Source organism: Calliopsis andreniformis, chromosome 5, assembly GCF_051401765.1.
Source record: "Calliopsis andreniformis isolate RMS-2024a chromosome 5, iyCalAndr_principal, whole genome shotgun sequence".
Classification (NCBI taxonomy): domain Eukaryota; kingdom Metazoa; phylum Arthropoda; class Insecta; order Hymenoptera; family Andrenidae; genus Calliopsis; species Calliopsis andreniformis.
Window position 1 is genome coordinate 18,479,199 of NC_135066.1, and position 18,929 is coordinate 18,498,127.

An 18,929-nucleotide genomic window follows, 5' to 3' on the forward strand; every position below is an offset into this window, starting at 1 on the left:
TGGCAGTTGCGATGCGGTGTCGCAAGTTCTGAAGATCCTGTGGTAAGGGGTGGTACGCCTTTCTAGGAACTTCACAAAAAATACATAGTCACAAGGGGTCAAGTCTGGTGACCTTGGTGGCCAGCAAGTGAGTGTCTGGTTATGTACGTAGAAAATCATAATTTGGTGAGCAGCTTTTATATTATAACCCTTCAAGTCCACGTTAAGTCTTTCTGTGAAAATATAGCCATTTGTAATGTTTCACAGACTTCTGAATCACTTGTATGTAATATAAAATTTCTTTCAATTTTTCACTTAAATCTATTTTATATCTAATGAATTCTTAGTTTACACTTGTCTATAGTTGTCTTTGTAGGTGCAAGATAATTAACTTACACCTTTAATTCTATCCATCTAATACATAGTTCTTTTTTTCAGGTATGTGAACGAGGAGCAGAAACTCGGCTTTATTATAACAAAGCGAACCATACATTCGAAACCACATAGGAAAACAAATTGATTTTTCACGATATTATAGGAAATTAGAAGAAAACTATCGAAAATTAATCGAATATACGTTATTGCCCATTTAATAATATTTGAAGGAATTCCAATTATGCTTGTACACAGAGAATTGTGTTTAATACGCATATAGTACATTTGAATAGCGTAAAGAAAGTACAAGGTACTGGTCACACGCCATAAGTTACAAACCAGATATATTTTCCATAATAAACAGAACGAAACAGTGGTTTTGCAAGAAGAATAAGTCAATCCCGAAAACGGTGAAGTCGTTAAAGTTTCTGAAACAAGTAAAGTAATAACGAAAAGAATCCGTTTTTAAGAAAGATTATACACGGGTTTACAGATGCTAAAGTTTGAGAAGTTTTGCTAAAACTCAACTTCCGATCAATTTTTCATTCATAGTGATACAGAATGATCCAAGACATGGAAATACCTTGGGACAATGTTGTCACAAATTTCACAAATATTTCAAACTCGATGCACAACCATAGCACGCATAAAGTTATTGAAGACAGCGATTACAGTTTCGATCGTCAACAAGTGGAGAAGATCGTAGTGGTAGTGGTACCAATATTTTTTGGAATGATTGGGATTCTTGGACTAGTTGGGAATTGCTTAGTGGTTACTGTCGTCGCAGCGAATCCTGGCATGAGATCGACAACAAATATCCTGATTATTAATCTAGCTGTGGCAGACTTGCTGTTTGTCATTTTCTGTATACCATTCACCGCGACCGATTTTGTGCTACCTTTTTGGCCCTTTGGCAACGTCTGGTGCAAGATTGTTCAGTACCTCATTATCGTCACAGCTTATGCCAGCATTTATACTCTAGTCCTCATGAGCCTTGATAGGTGAGTAACATTATCATGAAATAGTTACAGTATTTACTTGAAATGCACTAGGTCACATTTTTATATCAAGTTTGTTTTTTCGTTTCAGTTTTTGTAGAATATATATATATATATATATATGCTCTTAGTGATTTATTGTAAAGTGTGTGTTTTACGGCCTTACTGCAGATTTAATAATAAATATTTCTCTCGGAATTTCTGAAAATCTGCTTCCTTCTGAATTTAAACTGAATTTTGTTTTAGTATGTGTTAAAATGTGCGATATATGTACATACATATAAGAAGTACAATAACAGAAAAGCGATCGGACCTCAATGATTTAAAAAAAATAAAATACGTTCAATATTAGTATTTACATGTGTCTCTGGCATTAACTACGTTTTGGATGATTCTATTGATATATGACATAAACATTTTAAAAATAGGAAAAGGAAATCAATAATTTATTAGTTGCTGAGTTAGATTTGATTTATGTTGTAATATCCGGCTGTCGCCACGCCATTGTAAGACAGTTAGCTACAGTAGCACAAACTAATTTTCAGCTAATCCATTAATGTATTTTATATTTTTCTATGGTAATTGAGATTCAGTAGACATGTTTTAATAAAGTGGTTAAAACAATGCAAGTAAAATTTATGAAAGTGTAGGTATCTAACAAGTTCACGATATTGTGTTCTATTTCCTTTTAAAATCAGTGAAGTCCAATCGTCATTTTTTATTATTTGTTTCGTTTTATATACGCCATAAAAGGGTAGTTAAGCGTCTAGGATTAGATATGTTAGGGCGGTACACATAGGGGGATTCACAGTACATAGTCATGAAATCAAAGCATTTTTAAGTAATGTAGAGATTGTTCTGAGGGAAATCATGATCAGAGTGTTCTCAATTGAACTTTCCTCTATCGAATAAGTTCTTTCCCATATCATAATCTTCTAATATAAGGAAGAAAAGTATCATAGCGTTTCGGTAGTGTTTTTTGCAAGGTTATAGATAAAATATCGCAAAAAAATGACAAGTTTAATTTGTCTGGAGCGCACCAGACGGTGCTTAATCAGGAGACCAGTAATGTTCAGATTTGGCACACGAGTTGTTGAAAATTTGCCCATCCACTACATATCCTATCGTATAAGCCGCATGTATCGTTCATGTTCCTATAGGAATTCCTTTACATAATTGTTTCGAGAGACATTGCTAACGCTTGGACAGTAGATAAGCTTGGCGTTTCGGACAGCTTCAGAAAAAAGCTCGAAATGCTTTAGTCCAAGTCACAAACAAGCGGCACGAATTACACGTGATCTTTTCGATATTTCAGATATTTTTACTTTCCGACTCAGAAAGATTTTTGAGGGAAAAATTTTGTGGGAACCTAAAGATCAAATGGTGATATTCTATGGAATATTTTAATGCCATTGCGTATTTTTTATGAACAGTTAAATTAAAACTATTTTATGTATAAGATGATACAACAGAGAAGGAGTGATTCTGCACGTAACAATAAACCGAAAATAAACAATACAGATTTTTTATAAGAAGCTTAGTTTCTGAGAAAATTGAATTGAAAGATTCATCTGAAATGCGTACGGAAAAGAAGCAGTACCAACATCATGATAAGTACTGATAATACATTTATTAATAATTATATTGTTTTACATTTACATTACATAATGAATTGTTGAAACTATTCTTGTTGATGCATACGAATCCTTGTTCTTGAAGTCAGTGAATCACGTACAGATGTTACGATGCTTTGACATTTTAATTTTTATAAAGCCTCTATTATTTCTTTTAACTGCAGAAACTTTAGTTCGAAAATTAGTTCACTATTTCTTTCGTATAACTCGATAAATAGCTCAGTGTGTGAGAGTTTAGAGCATCAAATCAAAATACGGCAACATCATTCAATGATAATATGATTCGACAAAGATCTGTATGCATCAACAAGGATGATATTGTCAACAATTCATTCTGTAATGTAAACGTAGAGCAGTATAATTATTAATAAAAGTTTAGTCATGTGCATATATACTAGAAGAATCTTTAAATTCAACTTTCCCGAAAACTAAGTGTCTTATACAAAAATTGTATTCTTTATTTTCGGTTTATTTCTACAGGTAGTGGAATCATCCCTTACTCGGTTGTATGGACCACGCGTTTTCCCATACCTTGAACCAGAGTTGGACATTATTCGAATTAAATTTTATTTGAATAACATTTCGAATAAATTTTTATTCGAAGGATCTTCGAATGATAAATACGATTAAAAGGTAATTATTCGATAATAACGGATAATTTTGTATTCAAATAAAAACTGACTCAGATAGAAAACTTTCAAGTAACTTAATTACAGAAAATTTTGTATTGATATTTACATATGCCAACACTGCTTAATTTGGAAATTCATACGCCACGGAGTTATTCTAATTAACGATGAAGGTTCAAAAATTAATTCGCAAATTATGAATAACAGCTTTATTCGACAAAAAAACTATTTGATAGTTACGAATAAATCTGTATCGTCGATCGTAATTCGCGTATAAATTTTATGTATTTATTCGAGATTTTTTATTCCTTATTCAAATGTCCGATTTTTATGAAACTTAGCATGTAGATTATCAAAAATATTAGACACGTATTTTGTTGTATCTTCTGGTATCCATGTTGGAAGGGTGAAAACCACCCCCAAAGTTGGGGGCGAAAACCACCCCGGAGGTTGTGGGTGGAAAACATATTTGGCTTAATATCTCGAAAACTACTGCATCTAGCGAAATGATCTAAATGGGGTAATTGCATATTTTTCAACGATAAATCCACCTATGTAAGCAGTTTTTGAAAATATCAATTTGTTTAAAAAATAGATTGAAAAATGGAGTTTCGCCAGTAAACATAGTTTAATTAAACGAATTTACAAGAAAGTCCAATAATCAAGTGTAATGAGGTAGTGACTGAGCTAAAACCAAAGTCGAAAAATATGTTTCAATCCGTATAACAACACCGGATGATTCTGTTTTCAAAATTCAGGACAGCTCGACAATTTTTATAAACAAGATTGTGTGTACTACGAAAAATAATTCTAATCTATGAAGAGGTATATAAATATTATGTTATTTATATAAAAATTGAAAAAAAAAAAAGAAAAAATTGTCAAACTCAAACCTCGGGACATGCAGTTTATAAGTCAGTTCTTGTAAATTCGATCAATTAAACGATATATCTTTGCGAAACTCTTTTTACTTGAATATGGTAAATAATTATTGATAATAAATGATTTATAAATCATCTTCACTTGCTACATTTTCATCTATGCGAAGCTCACCGACACTGAACTCATCGAACTGTTTGTAACGAGTGCGAGACGTTGCGAGTATTGACTAACGGTGCTATTATTTATACGTTTAGTGAATAGTAAATAATATATATCAAAATACAATAATGAAAGCATTATAAAGATATATGTTTTTCACAAAGCTACTCGTTTGAGGGCTCAATTTCGCACAAAATGTAATGTACCTAGGATTGCTATTATTTTATTTAAAGTATAAAAATTCAAAATCCTGTTTTATCCGTCTTTTGTATGTTGGTTCACAGTATTCACATACTCATTTATAAAATGATTGATCAATGTTTAGTTAAGGAAAGCAACAAAAATATACTACATTTTAATATATTTTTTAAACAAATTCATATTTTCAAAAACCGTTTATATAGGTGAATTCTTCCTTGAAAAATATACAATCGTCTCATGTACATCATTTTGCTAAATGCACTAATTTTCGAGATATTAAACCAAATATGTTTTCCACCTCCACTTTTAGGGTGGAAATATATATATGTAACAAGTATATTTAAACTATTACAAGCAACTTCGAAAAATGAAGCTATAATAACTGTTATCAAGATATGTAAATCTAGTTCTCTGTAAAATCTACATATATGTAATTGTCCGTAACAATTTATTTTTAATAAATTCGGGTTTTATAATTGAAATTATCAAAGTTGTTTTTGTCCTTTATTTTCTGCTCTAACACTTCTTACAGAGTGTCGAGTTTCAAACGCTTGACACCGGAAATCTTAACGTCTTTAGGGAGGGGTAATTTAAACATAGAAGGGATGGTTCCATCTTACTCTGGACGGGGAAAATGGGAGACATTTGGATGAAAATTGGATTCTTACAAGAATCCTCTCGACTTCTAACATTAATATTAACGGTTAACAATAAGGGCATTTATAATATTAATAGTAATATTCATAATTAATAATAATAATAATAATAATACTGATGATAATAGTAATGTTACGAGATAAGATGTGAGCAGCGCGAGAGGTTGGTGAGGATAGATATATTTCTAAAGAATATAGTGGTTGAAGTGTTAGTTGGTACAAGAAATGAAACTGATGCGAAATCAGTGAGCCGTTGGTACTATTGTAGACAAGGATGAACCTGATCTAAAATCGGGGAGCCTCTGAGGATATATACGTACTCGTACTTGCAGACGAAACTGATCTGTGGCCAGTGAGCCACAGGAATGTGAATTTCGTGAACGCACCTAATGTGAAACCAGGGAGTTACTAGGATCAATTTTACAGACGAACTCAAACTAAATTGAGATGCTCTTAAGAAGGTTGGCAAGTTTAAACAGACGAAACTGATACAAAATCAGGGTGCTGTAAGAAGGTTGGATAACGTACAGACGAACCTGGGATAGCTGTAGGAAGCAGACGAATCTGATGTAAAATCAGATAGTTGCTGGATAGGTTAATTTTCGTGGTCAAAATTGAATAAATTGAGGAGCCACTAAGTTGGATACAGTTTTCTTCGAAAGTAAGGGCATACAGACAAATGTGATGTGGAATCAGAGAGCTACAGGAAGTATTAGTAGGTCCCGTAAATTCCTAATTATTAATTGATATAACTCGAGCGGCTAAGGTATATCGTGGGGAATCTGTCAATTTCGAATGGGATCGCTTATCATAATTATAGGTTTGAAATCAATTTAATCAAATTACAATAAATATTTTAGTATATTCTAAAATCAATCCTTACGTACAGGTGTATAGTGTAGTGTTGTTGCGTAAATGTATAATTATAATGCTCGATGTTAATGCACTGGCGATGACGGGACTTACAGAGTATGTACTTCTAGAAATTGCTAGATAGAATTTATGTTGACTGGCGGAATTCTATGAGATTAAATTGTAGACTCAAAAGGGAACTTTAGCCTGATCTCGCTGAATAGCAACCAACTCTGACGAACTTGACTGACAACGTGACGGTACTGTTCTGAATCCGTTAGGGCTAAAATCTCGGGGTTTATATAGGCCGAAAAGTGTGAGTGGGATTCGTTAGAAATTTCTGTAGGAAATTTCTCACGGTTGTTACAGCGTCGTGGTTGCTACCTAGCTGCTCGCGCTCCCACTAAGGCTGGACGCTCACGAGCGCACAAAATACGTGCGTAGCTACGTGAGTCAATTTCGACGGACGTTGCAGAATCTTGACGCTTGCGTTGAGTTTTCCTCGACGCATTTATGCCAGAATACGCGCGTTCGCATATAGCAGGGCGACCCACGTTTTGCATTTGCCGTATTGCATACTCCAAAACATAGAGATCTGTGAAGTTGGCACCCCCACGCGAGAATTTTTATAGAAGACAAGTCACATTCGTTTGTCCACAATTTATCTACATTTGTCCAATAAAAGATTTCGTTTGTCCATCCCAAAGAAAAAAGTTATGGAGAAATCAAAAACTTGAGCTGTCTGTGATTTATCTACATTGGTCCACTGAAATATCTCGTTTATCCGTCCCCCCAAAGAAGTGATGACTAAATTAAAAAATTTGACATTAACGGCCATTAACATTTTTCATTAATATTTAACTATGATGCAGTTATCCATAACTTACCTGCATTTGTTGGTTTCGCTTTTTCGTTTCTTCTTTTTACAGAAAAATGTTATAAAAATATTTAGAAAAATCGACTGTAGATTTTGGAGAATGTTGATGGGTATTAATGTCAAACTTTGAATTTTGAATTTGAAAATTTTTGTTGGACAAATGTAAAAAATTCATGGACAATCATATTTCATTTGAAAAATAATGAAAAACATTCAAGGGGTACTGACATCTCAAGTTTTTGATTTCTCCGTAACTTTTTTTTTTTGTGTTGTGAATTTTAAACATTTAATAACGTATAAATAAAACGCAATTACGTTAAATTATCAATAAATTTATTTCAATCACCTTTTCGGCATTTTCCTGCAAGTTTGACTTTGAATGACTTATTGGTGCTCACCAACGTATCCTGAAAATTATAGAATCCCTCAACTAGCGGTTTAACATGTTTATAAACATGTCGACTTTAAGGGATTATCATTATAAAACGTAGGCTGATCGGACATTTTGTTATAAAATTTGCATCGAATACATTTGAGCTTTCCTACCACTCTTTAAAATATTAAAACACACATTGTTTATGTTGTGTATAACATTACTTTACGTATGCAGAACATCATATGAATTAAAGTTATGCTTGAATTGTTACAGGTATTTGGCCGTAGTTCATCCAATATCATCTATGTCATGGAGAACCGAAAATCACGCAATTCTAGCCATTTGTATTGCTTGGGCGATGATCTTCACAATATCTACGCCTGCTTTGGTAGTTCATGGCGAGGTAAGTCATTTACATAGGACGTTAGAAATAACAGTACAGTTCTTTAGGGAGGTCCTAGTTCATGTAACATCAAACGAAAAATTTGTATATAGGTTATTGTTAGTTCCAGAACAAACATTTTTTAAGAAAATAATCATAAACATTTGAAAAACAATTTTTGTAATTCAAAACGGGATTATTTCTCAGGAATTGTCAATGTATTTTTGCTGTAATTTTATTAAGTCTTTCATACAATTAGACGAGATATTTTGCGACTTGATACCAACCGTTTAATGTTTTTAGCAAGGTATCTCGAGACCTGATACCGGCCATTTGGCGCTTTTGTTGAGATACAATAGTTTCACGCACAACTGCACCCAGTGCAGGACCCACAGTACATGTTACATGGACACTAATTTTGTATTCAGTTCTTTAGCCTGCTAAGGGTTTTTATGTGTGAGAAAAGGAAGACCTCTAAAACAAAGATAGCACTAGACCTTAGCAAATCAAAGCATGCAATTCTACATTACTTATCCTATTTTGATGGAAGCACTGCCAATCGATTCCTTATGTTTCTCCGATGATACCAAACACATCAAGTTTCGAATGACTTATAAAAAAACTGTAAAAAAAAACGATTTGCAGAACTATAATCTAACTTCATAAACAATGGTTCGATTTACATAGAATTTTGTATAATTTTAATCGATAGAACATAAAAATTCACCTGTATCAGTCTTATAATGATAGCGCACATAACAAAGTTGATATTTTGCGGCGAAGCCGTAAAACTTCGATTGCTGGGCCATAAACCAATTTGCGCTCAACGCCAACAGGCAAGGGATCCAAGGTGCCCTCCTAGAGACTGCTGATATTAGTGTAACGTCCCTAAGGTAAAGCTACACTGTCAATGTAAGAGCGGCTTTTCATTGACTGAAAGGCGGGAGATCGTGTGCGGTTGAGGAATTAGAATCCAAAGCTTACATTTTATGTTAACAATGGTTTATTAAATAATAATCTTATTCTAACTTATCTTTAATAACTAAAAAATTGAATATTCAATATAATAGCTATTGATATTAAGGTTATGATGAATAACATAGAAACATTTGTGTTTAGTTGAAGGAGAGTTGCGGTTAAGTTCCCTATATTTAATACTATTCATGATGCAAGAGAATTCTTGATCCAAACGCTGTGTAAGAGTGTGTGCACAATGAACTTCGTTACGAATGTCTCAGTCGCTGCTAAAAATATAGATGGCTATAATCTTGGAGCGATTTAGAGACTCCTTACAACAAAAATCTATGTAACAGCTAAAACATTTGTAGACCCTTCGTTATACCACTATATCGGTCGCTATCACGAAAGAGCAATCTCAATATTCTGCAGGACACAGAATGGCTAACAATGTTTGTATCGCAGGTGCTTCGTCCGCTGATGGCAGGGCACGAATTATAACCTCTAAGAGACCATCGAAAGCTTATAATCTTTGTAAAACGGTCGTTGCCCACTAAGGAAGCAGTCTCGATCTACTCTGATTTACCCCCGTACTCTATCCTCGAGATGTTGCTCGAATTGTTCTACTTAGAATCACCTTAAATATCTATCATATAGGTTATGTAAGCGCTTGGATCCAAAAGGAACATCAAACACCGTAGTCATTGGGAACGGCTGCTGCTCCCAACCAGCGGACTTGATTCACTGGATATGTCTATCAGCTACTTCCAGATACTTGTGCTATCGAAACCCGATGCTAGAGTGGAATGATTTCTCTTGTTCTTTAGGTACCTCCGATTTGAGGTTAGGACTTGCGCAGTAGTTCACCATTAATGTCGGATTTATTCTAATTACACATGCTTTTAAGTTACTAATGAAGAAATACATTACATTATTAAATAACGAATATCGCGACACCCCGTTTGGCAGACGTTTAGGAGTCAAATGAACACTAGAGCGTAACAAGCTAAAGCATTTCTGGTCCGGTCTGAGAAAAGCAAGACAATGTTATGAGCCAAGGACGAATGGAGTTCTATCACGTTGCTGAGGATTGATTTTTTAAAGTGGAGGTAGGTAACGGATAAGCCCGTGTCTAAGACACGTGGGTACTGCAGTGGATTGAATGGTGTGAACAGCTCGTGTACGGCTAACAGAGAGAGTCATGGGATCGGAAACACTCACAGGTAGGTCCGTATATTACTATATGGGGGTATTGTATAAAACAATGTTGCGAGGATAGGCTCATGTCCGAAACACGGAGATACCTCTAAGGAGTTTGAAAATGTGGGTAGACCCGTGTCAGAAACATAGGAGTACCACTAAGGAAAATCTTGAAAATCGACTCGTGTCTGAAATACGGGGGTACATTGAGACTATTAGTAGAAGCACGTAACTTACGATTTGAACAATACATATTGAGCTGTTAGAGTATATTGCTCTGGATTCGATATATTAGAATACGGATATTGATTCTTGGTTTCTTAAATAAACTAATCGTTATTGAAATTACAAGTTGATAGCTATATTGTTACACAAATAATACGTCTATCGTATACGTCTATAATTAGGGAGTTTCTCTTACGTGCGGCGAAGCAGTCGATGAGAACAGACGACCGTTATGCATTTTAATTACGACTCGGAATTTCCTCTAGGTTTCGTTCAATGGGGACCCACTCGGTCGCACGATGGTCCCGCGCTGAGTGTCCCTTAGGAACATCTAATATATGACGGTCGCCAATTGTTATTGAGGATTTTTTACGGAAAACTGCACAACATGCTGCAGCTAAAGAAAGTTTAAAAAGGTCTCCTCACAAACAGCTTCACAGACACGCGAATCATAAATTTTATTAATCGTTTGCACGCCAGAAATGCGTGCTGCTTTATGGCAAGTGTGAGATATAACCTTAAAGGAGCGCAAATTACTTTATCTGCTAGAACGGTCGCTACTCCTAGGAAAGTGGTCTCAATCCAACAGGACTTATTGTTAGTCCATTAGCTGCCTCCAAGATGTTGTTCGCACTACACTTACTTAGAATCGTCGTAGTGCACCTGTCATAGAGGTTACGCAAACCTAAGTCTGTAAAGGAGCATCGAATATTCTTGATCTCTGGAAAACGATCGCTACCTCTAAAAGAGCGGTCTCAATCTCTGGATGGGCACCTCAGCTACCTCTCAGATCCTCCTGTTCTTGTAACTCGATGCCAGAGAGAAGTGTGTCACTTGCTGCTTTCGCAGCTCCTTATATACTCGCTAGTCAGAGTTCGCGCATGCGTAGTGTCTTATTTCTAATGGCGCACTTATTCTAACCGTGAATGTTTTAGATGAAAACGTATGAAATACGTTATATTTATATTAAAATATAATTAAAACGTATAATGTATGACATAATAAAGTACAAAAATATAAATTAAGTAGAGAGAGAGAGAGAGAGAGAGAGAGAGAGAGATACAGTACGATAGATTGGGATGGAGATGAAGTAGGTCGTGGGGCGTTACGCAGGTTAAGGAGTCTCTACATTGTTTATAAACACAAGCGGCAATGGGGATTGCGTACTAGTCTATTTTGTCGAAAATGTATCCCTGTATGAAACACCTTTATTCTAAATTTTCGACTTAATTTAATGTGAGATATCATCCCCTTGCTGGTTGTACCATGATTTAGCAAACATCGTGCATATACATGTATGTATAACCATATTTTATTGTATTATCTATAGTATTGTATGTTAATTGTGTTGTATAATACGTTAATTTATATATTATATTCACATATATTGTATAAGCGATATAAAAGTCACATGGCACCACATACTCGACAAAATTCTGAAATCTATGGCTTTTCTTTTCGACGGGTGGAGGGATGTGGCAGACAATGCCCATCCGCAACTCAGGTGCGTTCTTTCGAGAACGTTCTAGAAGGACCCGTGTAAGCATATTCTGGAAGATCAACGCTGACAATTCTTCTGCTTAGTAAAAATTTTGACTTTTTAATACGCAGTGGTGTTTGTAATGTCTAACTGCACCCGAACATCCAACGATATGATACAGAAGATTGAGAGTGATCCGAATTGTGTTGTACATGGTCTCATTTTTAACTGCAGAATGTAAGGGATTCTTTCGTACTACTTTTAAAGAAATTTATTCAAAGATAGAGATTTTCAATTAGTAATAATAATTAATATTTGGCCCGCCAATCAAACGATTATGGCTTTGTTTCAAAACATCAACTTTATTATTGTGCGTGCTATCATTATACAGTGATGCAGATGAATTTCTTATGTTCTGCTGATTAAAATGGTACCAAATTCTATATAAATCCAATCATTTTGAAGGAAGTTAGGTTAAAATTGTGCAAACGTTTTTTATACATAATTTCTTTACAAGTAATCCAAACTTTGTCGTGTTTGGTATCACTTTCATCAGAGAAACATAAGGAATCGATTGGTAGTGCTTGCATTGAAATATTATAAAAAATATAGAATTGCATACTTTGGTTTGCTAAGGCCTAGATGCTATTTTTATTTTAGAGGTCGTCCTTTTTTCGCACATTGGATCCCCTACCACGCCAAGGGACTGAATACGAAATTAGTATCCATGTAACACGTCTCTATACTCAGCAGGTCTCATACTGCGTGTAGTTATGCGTTATACTACTGTATGTGTTCAAATGAAGATATATTTAACAATTAAACCACAAGAAAAAATACTAAGGTTTTAAAATTATAAGTAAATTTCTCTTAATAAATTGCATCAATTTCCAAATTTGTCTTTATATTACGATTTGTTGATTAGATGGTACAAAATCAAGATTAGAAAAATTTTTCAACAAAACGCTGGGAAATCCAATAAAAGAACCGGACAGCTTTAAATGGCGAAAAAAGACATGAGATAAATATGTATTTTGTGGGAAATCTTAGAGCTAGGAGTATAGATGTTATTGTGGAAATGTAACCACACTAGATTTTAAAGACAATAATTTTTAGCAGTAAAAAGTTACTTGACTGTATTTGCTACGCAGGTAATTAGTGAGAGATTATTTTCATTCAATGTTGCCACATTTTTAAAATCCCTCGCCTGGACAGCAATAAGACTGAAAAAAGACTGTAATTTGGTCATTTAATTTACAATATTTCGGTTTAAGAAAACATTCTAAATTTGACGTCTACTTAAATGTAGTAATATTGTTTTTGTGATTATTTATTTTCTTATGCACCGTTAAGGCTTCTATACCATCCTGTTTTATATTAAAAATAATATTACACTCCAAACATTTTGCTTTTCCATCGTCGTCTTTAACTGCTCGCAGCCACATATTATATTTTTTATTTTTTAGTCATTTTATTTTAAATTTACATAAACGTATTTTTTTGTAGATTTCTGTTGTTGTGGCAGATTTAAATAAAAATATGAATATAAATAAATAACATTTTAATTAATTTACAGTTGAAATTTGAAATCCTACTGAAATCTGTTTTGTCCTGCCTGTGGTTAAAAAAATGTACAACTGTATTGTGGTTAAATTACTTTTTAATTTATATGGAAATTAAAAAATTTTAACATAAATTTTCAAAAAACGGAATTTTTGTCGAACCAAACCGGCAACCGGCAGCTTACTTAAACACCTGGATTGTCTGGTCGAAAACCGGCCAGATAGCAATACTGTTTTCATTATTTGGAAATATAACTGCTACCCGTACGAGATTATTACCCTACAATGTGCAAGAATTATGCTTTCTACATTGTACTTTAGAATCCAAATATATTATATATCACAACATTTTTGAAGATATTCAAAAGTTTCTATCCTATTATCCAGTACATTTAAAAATTATTCTATAACAGTACGTATTTATATTATTTATATCACTATGAATGTGACTTGATTTTGTAAGCAATTATGAGAGTACATAGCAGATTGTCTGAGAGTATCAAAGTACGTGCACATCCTTAATATTTGTACATTAACCGCGCGATCTACTGATCTCTATATCTGGATACTAAGTGGGTTTTAACTTCATGAGAACAATAGAGGTGCCGCCATATTGTTAAAATACAACAATAGAGGTGCCGCCATATTGTTAAAATACAACAAGCGCAACGTTTGTGGGGGATCCAAGATACTAAGATTTCCAGTTGACACGTATGTTCATTTTTTCTGTACAATTTACACAATCTCGAAAATCTAGTATTTTGTGAATTGTAGAAAATTTTTACATAAAAATGATTACATCGAAACCGAATGACTGTTGAATGACGTCGATTGGCGTAATGTATTATCAAATAGCGTTACAAGGATACATGTGAATTCGAAATCTTAATATCTCTGGTCCCCACAAACGTTGCGCATGTTGTATTCTCATAACATGGTGGCACTTCTATTGCTCTCATCAGCGACCTATGCTCAGAAACCCCATACCGTATCCAGGTAAAGAGATCAGTGGCATGATCCAACATTCCCCCTATTGATGCAATTGGCGCATCAAATAGTACATTCATCAATAGAACGTCGCACCTTTGTAATAGATGCTCTACTCTAATATGCTTTTCTTTGGATAGTGTTTTGGTCAAAATATCTAATATCATTTATTCTGTTCTGATATATTTTACTTCTATGTCTCCGTTTTCACACACGTTACGGGGGAAATGACGACAAATGCTTAGGTGGTTACTTCTATTATGATGCACACTATATCTTACTAGCTGAATCGTACTCTGGTTGTTACAGTATATTGTAATCGATAGTGCCAACTTTGCATGATTCAGCAATTTTAAGTATATCACTTCTTTGGTAGCTTTCGACAGTGACATATACTTCATTTCCATCATCGATAGCGCGATCGACTTCTTCTTTGATTTCTAAATCACAGTTACAATTTTAGAACATGATTTTCGGTCATCCACGTCGTCAGCGTGATCTAAATCGACCTAGGTCTTCACGTTCTGCCTGGTCTTTGGGTATGTGATAGCATAACTTTTGGTTTCTTTGAGGTATTTTAATACTCTTTTTGCAGACTTCCAATGAGCTACACCAAGGTTCCCACAAAAATGACTCAAAGTGTTATCTGCAAAAGAAATATTAGAACGCGTTGTGTTGACCAAATAAATTAATCCATTTATCAGTTCTCGATAAGGTTTCTAGTTTAGTTGAACAGACCCTCCTTTAGTTTTCAGTTCTATTCCTTTGGTTAATTTTTCGTTTGGCTCTAGTTGTGTATTCAATACTTTCGCTTTAGTTATTCTGAATCTTTCTAGTAGGTGTATAATATACTACTTCTGCGTCAGTTTCGTACTTACTGTTTGATTTGATGACCAACTGAGATTTCAAGTATTTGTTCCACTGGTCTTAAATCCTTCATCTTGAATTGACAGCTGAGGTCGTTTTTACATTGGATATAATATGTAAATATTTTCTAAGTTTAAGGATCAAAAATGCTTGTGGGAAAGAACGTTGGTAACACACACAGATAAAATGTAGACTAAAAGATTGCTGGCAGTCAGTTGTTTAAAATAACCCAGTAATCAAGAAAACAGGAACCGTTTAAAACAGAAGCCACACATCTTTGCGAAATAGGCACAACCTTCTCAAGCAATCGATTGGTGTAGGTGAATTGACTCTTCTAATCTGTTTGTCTCACTAATATGCGCGAGTACTTTTCGTTTCGAAACATGGGGCTAACTTGAAGATATTATTACTGCAAAACGACAGTAGATCAGACACTATGTTGTCAGGCACCTTGTGCTCCAATTGGGATACACTTCCACCTCTCAATTGTAATTAACTTTTTTTGTATTAAGTTGCTTCAAATACAAGATGTCTCAAAACGCCATGGAATAAATTTGTGGAGAGATAATCGACATAAAAATCAAATGAAAATTAAGAATAACTATTTCACGTTTCAAAACTTTGGTAATCATAAGCGGTTAGAAATTAGTAGCCATCGTGAGAAATCAGTCCGCGCGGAGATTTCGAACACTGGTTATCCGTACAGCACTGTAGCAGTGACGTAAGAGAGTAGTCACTCACTATCGAACAGCTGATCGAAAATTTTATGACACTCCCCACAGCCACCGGATACGATCTTCAGACAAATTTGATGAATATCGTTAAATAACGATAAACGTGTTTACTTGTTGCTCATATAACTCAAAACACTCACTATAAGATAGAAAGTATTAGTACTTTCACCCTCACATAAATTGACTAGTTAATTCATACATGCACACAACATTTTCGCGTCCACGAATGTTAGAATACAATGTGGAGATATCCTTGAATAACACTAAACCTATATAATCGTTGAAATCCAAAGGGCAAGTCAAAATATTATAAGATTTTGGAGAAGAAAGGGTCTATTGTTGTGTCCATCCTCGCATGAATTCTCTGTCTAATCCACGTGCGCACATATCGCGACTACACCGCCCAGCTAACCCTCCTATGTTGAAAAAAAGGAAAGATATCATTGAGTAACAATGAATATATCTACTCGCTGTAATCTATAGAGCAAGTGAAAACACTCCCTACGAGATTCCCAAGTAGAGAAAGTTAATATATCTACCCTATTCTCTGTAGGGTGACGGCGATGGTGTGGAGAGTTTATGATAATTGCATATGAAGATTCAAAAAGAATTTCAGAACCGAGTTGTTCTGAAATTGATGAATATTAAATTAATTTCAATGTCTACACAGATTGTGTACAGTATTTCGTGCAAGTAGAAAGTAAAAACCCGCAGTTGTTAATTTAAAACTACGGGTATTATATCTTCATCAAATACGATATGACATTCTATTTATTAAATGTATCCATGTGTCAATTTGATTTTGAATTAATTGATGCATGTTTATACTAGTATCAAGAAACTAATGTAATTAATTAATGTAATTAATTTAATTTTGTTTATAAGAACCATTAAAGCAAAGAATTTGTATATCAAACATTAAAGAACCTTTTTCATGAATTGTCTTATTTTTTGGAGGTGCTGGTGAAGGCAAGTGTCTGTAGGAAAGAAAAACCAAGTATCTAACATGTCGATATTGTGACGGGCCTGGATGAGATTTTTAAGAAGCCGCAATTAGTTTTCTGATGAACCTTCGCACCGAACGTTCGTGCCGAGTTTTCTTATAAATTCAATTCCTTTTTTGTCATATTTCTATTGTGTGTGTGGTTTCCTCGAAATTCCACTGGACTTCTACTGGTGTACGCAATCTTGTCGCGTGTGGATTTAGATCAGAAGATTAATCGCAGGATGAACATACTAACTTCCAAATCTCATAGAAAGTGTTTTGACTTGTCCTATGGATTACGGCAAATAGAGACATTCATTGTTATTGAACGATACTTTTCTATTTTTTTTCAGCACTTCTGGACGGGACAATTGCGCGGTATGCGTCTGTGGATTGGACAGAGAATTCATGCAAGAATGGACACATTAACCCTTTCTACTCCAAAATCTCATAGGGAGTGATTTGATTTGCCCTCTGGATTGCAACGAGTAGGCAGGTTTAGTGTTATTCAACGACATCCTCGTATTGTGTTTCCACATTAGCGATGATGAGAATCGTGTTGTGTGCATGTGTGAATTGACCAGTCAATTTATGCGTAGGTGAAGGTATTAATACTTTCTATCTTATAGTGAGTGTTTGAGTTGCATGGATTGCAACAATTAAATACATTTATCGTTATTCAATGATATTCATCAAGTTTGTCTGAAGTTTGTATCCTGTGGCCGTGTGGAGTGTCGTAAAATTTTCAATCAGCTGTTTGACGGTGAGTGACCTCTCGTTTGCGTCAGTGCTACAGTGCTGTGCGGATAACCATTGCTCGAGGCCACCGTGTGGCCTGATTTCTGGCATTGCCCATCAAATTCTAACCGCTTATAATTAATAAACGAAGTTTCAAACGTGAAATCGTTATCTTTTATTTTTATCTTATTTTTTTTTTTTTATGTCGAGAATCATCCCACAAATTCATTCAGTGGCGTGTTGAAACACTCTGTATAACAGAAAGAAACAGGCGGTGTATATTAAACTTAAATGCAATAGATTTCCATATTATCTTTCTCTATTTCCCATTGTTTTATTCTGATGGATAATTTGTGGGATAATAAAAGTTTTTTAAAGAAATATACGTTTTTGAACTTTTTGCCTTTACACTGATCACTCTCATGTCACACGTCTTTATCGCACGCAAATCGACTAGAAGAATAATGTAAAAATTCAAAATTCTACTTTATCCGTATTTTGGTTCATAGTTTTCGCATATAAATTTATGAAACGATTGAACAACATTTAGTCAGTGAAAACAAAGAAAATATACTATTTTTAATCTATTTTTTAAACAAATCGATATTTTCAAAAACTATTTACATAGATGAATTCATCTTTCAAAAATACGGAATCTCTCTATTTACACCATTTTGCTACACGCAATAGTTTTCGAGATATTAAGCGAAATATGTTTTGACTAATCTACAAACATGCCAAGTTTCGTCAAGATCGGACATTTACACTTCGAGATGTTTCCTTATTAGTAACTTTTGATGGTTCCTCTTAGGCCCGCTGCAGACGAGCGTTTTTTTGTCGCCGCCTCTGTCGCGGCAATCTGCCACCACGTTTTCGCGTTCGCAATTGTTTTGAGCATTATGTTTCTGGTAATACGTATTCATTTCACTTTTAACCATGGAGGCGTGAAGACGTCAAGATAAAAGGAAGAAAATGATTTTTTTCAAACGCAGTGCGTGGAATTCGACTTCTCGTGCCTGTGTAGCGTGCGCGAAATACCCTGTTCTCACACTAGGACCAGGTTGTGTGCGAAATAATGATTTTAGGCATACAAGCAGGAGAAATCGAATTTCTCACACTTTGTTTCAAAAAATAGTATGTCAACAGGTGCGCTCAGGTGATCTTTGACGAGTATGATTGTCACCCGAGCGAAGC

The 18,929-nt window shown here is 34.6% G+C and overlaps 1 protein-coding gene across 1 annotated transcript in view; it reads left to right on the forward strand.

Annotated features, from left to right (window-relative positions):
* Positions 1-840: 840 nt before the first annotated feature.
* Positions 841-18,929, forward strand: part of Asta-r1 (allatostatin A receptor 1) — a 71,546-nt gene continuing 53,457 nt past the window's right edge. The window contains exons 1-2 of the mRNA XM_076377791.1: positions 841-1,355; positions 7,892-8,021. Of these exons, the coding sequence (XP_076233906.1) occupies positions 916-1,355; positions 7,892-8,021 (570 nt within the window). The 5' untranslated portion in view covers positions 841-915. The remainder of the gene's footprint in view (positions 1,356-7,891; positions 8,022-18,929) is intronic.